Source organism: Homarus americanus, unplaced genomic scaffold (assembly GCF_018991925.1).
Source record: "Homarus americanus isolate GMGI-L3 unplaced genomic scaffold, GMGI_Hamer_2.0 scaffold52954, whole genome shotgun sequence".
Classification (NCBI taxonomy): domain Eukaryota; kingdom Metazoa; phylum Arthropoda; class Malacostraca; order Decapoda; family Nephropidae; genus Homarus; species Homarus americanus.
Genome location: NW_024753153.1, coordinates 39,776 through 45,202, shown reverse-complemented (window position 1 = coordinate 45,202; position 5,427 = coordinate 39,776). Strand labels below are relative to the sequence as shown.

The following is a 5,427-nucleotide window of genomic DNA, read 5'->3' as shown; positions in this document are numbered from 1 at the left end:
AATCTAAGTATCAATTCAAACCTCCCCCCCAAAAAATAACCCATTGTAATTATGTCGTCTTGTGATTTCAATATTACAAATAGATTCATGTTATGGCCAGGGACCTTTAATTAAATTGAAATTACTTATGACTAATGACCAATCTGGGGGGGGAGTTTCGGAGTGACCAATGGCAGATGATGGGAGAATTTCTGACCAATTAGACTGTGTGGTGAGGATTGTAGTGGCCAACTGGATTTTGTGTGAGATCGTTTCAGACTATCCTAACTTAACCTAAGCTAATTTAACTTAACTTAACCTGACTAAACCTAACCTAACCTAAATTAATATAACCTTACCTAACTTAATATATTATAACCTAACCTAACCTAACCTAACCTAACCTGACCTGACCTGACCTGACCTGACCTGACCTGACCTGACCTGACCTGACCTTCACTAGCATGACCTTACAAAACCTAACATAATTAAAGACAACAGCCAAAACACCCTATATTATTTTTACAGAATATTTTTTACATATTTATTTACAGAATATTTTTCCCGAATATTTTTTACAGAATATTTTTCCCGAATATTTTTTACAGAATATTTTTCCCGAATATTTTTTACAGAATATTTTTCCCGAATATTTTTTACAGAATATTAATCTCACCTGAACAAAGAATTAATTATCATTATCATTATTAAACAGGATACGGTATAATTATGTGCACGTATTAAGTCGACATACAGATTAATAAATTGGTATATACGCTATAGTGATTTGGTTATATCTGGCATCAAGTATATTCAACCATTGGGTATATCTGACACTGGGTATATCTGACAGTGGGTATATCTGACAGTGGGTATATCTGACACTGGGTATATCTGACACTGGGTATAGCTGACACTGGTATATTCTGACGCGGGTATATCTGACACTGGGCATAACTGACACTGGGATGTCTGACAGTGGGTATATCTGACACTGGGTATAGGACACTGGGTAGCTGACACTGGGTATATCTGACACTGGGTATATCTGACACTGGGTATATCTGACACTGGGTATATCTGACACTGGGTATGTCTGACACTGGTATATCTGACACTGGGTATATCTGACACTGTATATCTGACACTGGGTATATCTGACACTGGGTATATCTGACACTGGGTATATCTGACACTGGGTATATCTGACACTGGTATATCTGACGCTGGCGTATATCTGACGCTGGGTATATCTGACACCGGCGTAATCTGACACTGTATATCTGACACTGGTATATCTGACACTGGATATCTTGACACTGGTATATTCGACACTGGGTATATCTGACAGTGGGTATATCTGACAGTAGGTATATCTGACACTGAGTATATCTGACAGTGGGGTATATCTGACAGTGGGTATATCTGACACTGGGTATATCTGACACTGGGTATGTCTGACACTGGGTATATCTGACACTGATATATCTGACACTGGGTATATCAACACTGGGTATATCTGACACTGCGAATATCTGACACTGGGTATCTGACACTGGGGTAATCTATGGTACAGTAGCTATGATTTGCATATTGAGAATCACATATTATCGGGGTAATTGTTTGAGTTTTGATGTGTGTGTGTGTGTGTGAGTGAAATGATTAGGTTAAGTGAGGGTGGGGGAGGAGGAGGGGGGAAGGGAGGATAGGGAGGGGTAGGGAGGTGAGGTAAGTAAATTTGGGTTAATTGAGGGTTAGGGAGGCTGCCATATTTGTACACACACACACGCACACACACACACACACACACACACACACACACACACACACACACATCACACACACACACACACACACACACACACACACAAGGACTACATCCTTGACCACCGAAGGGTTAAGACGAATTCCCTGGCGCTCCTCTCGGAGTGCCAGGTCAACTGTTATGTTGGCCCAGCCCAACTCCCCCTCCTGAACCCTCCTCCCCACTGAATATCAACAAGTTCACGCCAGAAGTTACTATTTCATTTAGAAAGAAATGGAACCAGTGTTAAACAGTGGTGAACAGTGGTGAACAGTGCTTAAGTCAGGAGAACAACTCAACAGTAACAGTGGTACCCAAGTTGACCACACAGTGAGGTCCCAGGTACCCAGTGATAACGGCCCGTGAGACTAACTAACAGCGATGTTAATCCGTCTACGATAGAAGCGTGAACCACCTCACTCATATAACGCCATCTGTGAGGGAATTACTACACCACGTGAGGCCCTCATAACACCATTGTGAGGGAATTACTACACCACGTGAGGCCCTCATAACACCATCTGTGAGGAATTACTACACCACGTGAGGCCCTCATAACACCATCTGTGAGGGAATTACTACACCACGTGAGGCCCTCATAACACCATCTGTGAGGGAACTACTACACCACGTGAGGTCCCTCCAATACCATCTGGGAGGGAGTTACTACACTACGTTTTGCTGTTCAACACCCATTAATCTGTATGTTCACTGTATGTTCCTTTCTCTTTCTAATGAAGGCTTTGTTAGACCACCAATGTATGTGGTATAATCATTTATGTCCAATGTATATTTTTCAGCCTTCGGGCTGCAGAACTTTTTCAATAAACCGTTAATTATTATTATTATTTATTATTATTATTACACACACACACACACACACACACACACACACACACACACACACACACACACACACACACACACACACACACACACACACACACACACACCTCTTCAGAAACCAACATTTCCCCTCACCTTTCCCTCTTCCCTCCCCCCAAACACTATAAAGCAAACCAAGATGAAATTCATTTACACTTCCAAAATAAATTAAAAAATAATATACAAGAAATAAGAAAATAAAAAATAATGGCTAAAAATATAAAGTGTGTATTATACTGGTGCAGTTAGTGGCATATTACAGTTAGTGACATATTACAGTTAGTGGCATATGAAGGAGTAATGAGTTCAGTGGTGTCAGTAGTCAGGTGTTTGTGAGGTCCGCCCAGGCAGTATATTTGTTGCATTATATGAGCGTGCAAGATGCTGCAATGAGGGTGGGGTGGGTGGTGGGTGGGTAGGGTGGGTGAGGTTGACGGTAGCAAGGAGAGGTAGGGAGGATGATGGGAGAGGGAGGGGAGGAGGGAGAGGGAGAGATAGAGAGGGTGATGGAGGGAAAGGGAGAGGGGTGGGGGGAGGGAGGGAGGAGGGAAGGAGGGAGGGGGAGGAGGAGGGAGGAGGGAGGGAGGGAGGAGGAAGGGAGAGAGGGAGGGTGGAGGAGGAAGAAGGGAGGAAGAAGGATGAAGGGAGGGAGGGAGGAGAGAGAGAGAGAGAGAGAGAGAGAGAGAGAGAGAGAGAGAGAGAGAGAGAGAGAGAGAGAGAGAAGAGGGAAGTGGGGAGACAAGTCGAGAGGATATTTGGCTGTTACCTGAATGAGGTATAACTCCCTTCCCTCCCTCCCCCCACTACTCCTCCCACTCCCCACATCTCCCCACCACCCACGCTGTCTGCCACGTAAACTCATGGGATGGACAGGGTAAAGGAGGAGAGTGGGAAGGAGGAAGGGAAGGAGAATTAAGGGAGGGGGAAGGGAAGGAAGGAGGGGGAGGAGTAAGGGAAGGAGTAAGTGGAAGGAGTAAGGGAAGGAGAATTGGAAGGAGTAAGGGAGGAGTATAGAAGGGAGGGGAAGGAGTAAGGGAAGGGAGGCGGAAAGGAGAAAGGGAAGGGAGTAGGAAGGAGAGGAAGGAGTAAGGAAGGAGGTGGGGAAGGGAGTAAGGGAAGGAGTAGGGAGGGGAGTAAGGGAAGGAGTGGGAAGGAGGGAAGGAGGGGGAAGGAGTAGGGAAGGGAGGGGAAGGGAGTAAGGGAAGGAGTGGAAGGGAGAGGGAAGGGAGTAGGGAAGGGAGAGGGGGGGAGAGAAAGTAAAAAAGGAGGAAAAGGAACTAAGGAGAAAAGAAAAGACAGACAGAAGGGAAAGAGGAGGAAGAGATGGAGGAGGGAGAGGTAAGGAGAAAGGGAGTAAGGGGAGAGAAGTGAAGGGGAGAAGAAGGAAAGTGGTGAAAGGAGGAGTAAAGGGTCAGAGAGTAAAGGGGAAGAGGAAGAAGAGAGGTGTAATGGTAAGGGGAAGTGTTAAAGGGAGGGTGAGGTGTTAAAGGAGGGGAGGAGAAGTGATGAGGGGTGGGAGAAGCATTCTCCCCCCACCATCTTAGTTTACAAACTACAATATGAAGATAGTATAAAACAGACTGGTGGGAACAGCCTGGGGGGAGGCTGGGGAGGGGAGGGGAAGGGGGAGGGGAGGGGGATGAGGGGGAGGGGAGAGAGTGGGGGGGTGATAGTGGAAGGGTGGAGGAATGAGGTAGAGGAAGGGGATGAGGGAGAATGAAGGGGGTGAGGGAGAGAGGGGGATGAGGGAGAATGAAGGGGGTGAGGGAGAGTAGAGGAGGGATGAGGGAGAATAGGAGGGAGGATGAGGGAGAATGAAGAGGGATGAGGGAGAATGGAAGGGGATGAGGGAGAGGGAGGGGGTGAGGGAGAATGAAGAGGGATGAGGGAGAATGAAGAGGGATGAGGGAGAATGGAAGGGGATGAGGGAGAGTAGAGGGGGGATGAGAGAGTAGAGGGGTGAGGGAGAATGAAGAGGGATGAGGGAGATTTGAGGGGGTGAGGGGAGAGTAGAGGGGTGTGAGGAAGAGTAGAAGGGGATGAGGAGAGTTGGGAGGGGGGTGAGGGAGAATGAAGAGGGATGAGGGAGAGTAGAGGGGGATGAGGAGAGTAGAGGGGTGAGGAGAATGAAGAGGGATGAGGGAGAATGGAAGGGGATGAGGGAGAGTGGAGGGGGGTGAGGGAGAATGAAGAGGGATGAGGGAGAATGGAAGGGGATGAGGGAGAGTAGAGGGATGAGGGAGAGTAGAGGGGTTGGAGGGAGAGTAGAAGGGGATGGAGGAGATTTGAGGGGGGTGAGGGGGGAGAGAGGGGTGAGGAGAAGAGAGGAGGACACACACACGAGAGTAGGGAGTTAGAGTAAATATTTTACAGGTGTATCATTTTAGTATTAATAATGTACAACTGTATGTGTACATCAAGACTCGAGGCAGAGGTGTGTGTACATAATAGGTGTACATAGCTGTGTATTACGGAACGACTAGATGTACACACACACACACACACACAAATGCACATACATATACATACACATCTCACCACTTCCTACGTCATTCACCTCACCTAACTTCACCCCACCTCCCAACTTCACCCCACCTCCCTAACTCACCCCACCTCCCCAACTTACCCCACCATCCCTAACTTCACCCCATCCTAACCTCACCCCACCTCCTAACTTATCCCACCTCTAACTTCACCCCCACCTCCCCAACTTCACCCCACCTCCCCCAACTTCACCCCACCTCCCCAACTTCACCCTA

At 47.1% G+C, this 5,427-nt stretch overlaps 1 protein-coding gene across 1 annotated transcript; it reads right to left on the bottom strand.

The window, feature by feature from the left end:
* Positions 1-792: 792 nt before the first annotated feature.
* Positions 793-1,388, bottom strand: LOC121855293 (the record flags this gene model as incomplete). The annotated part of the gene is made up of 1 exon (XM_042350170.1): positions 793-1,388. A coding segment is annotated over one exon (596 nt), but the record flags the coding sequence as incomplete, so codon positions are not given.
* Between the last annotated feature and the right edge of the window lie 4,039 nt (positions 1,389-5,427).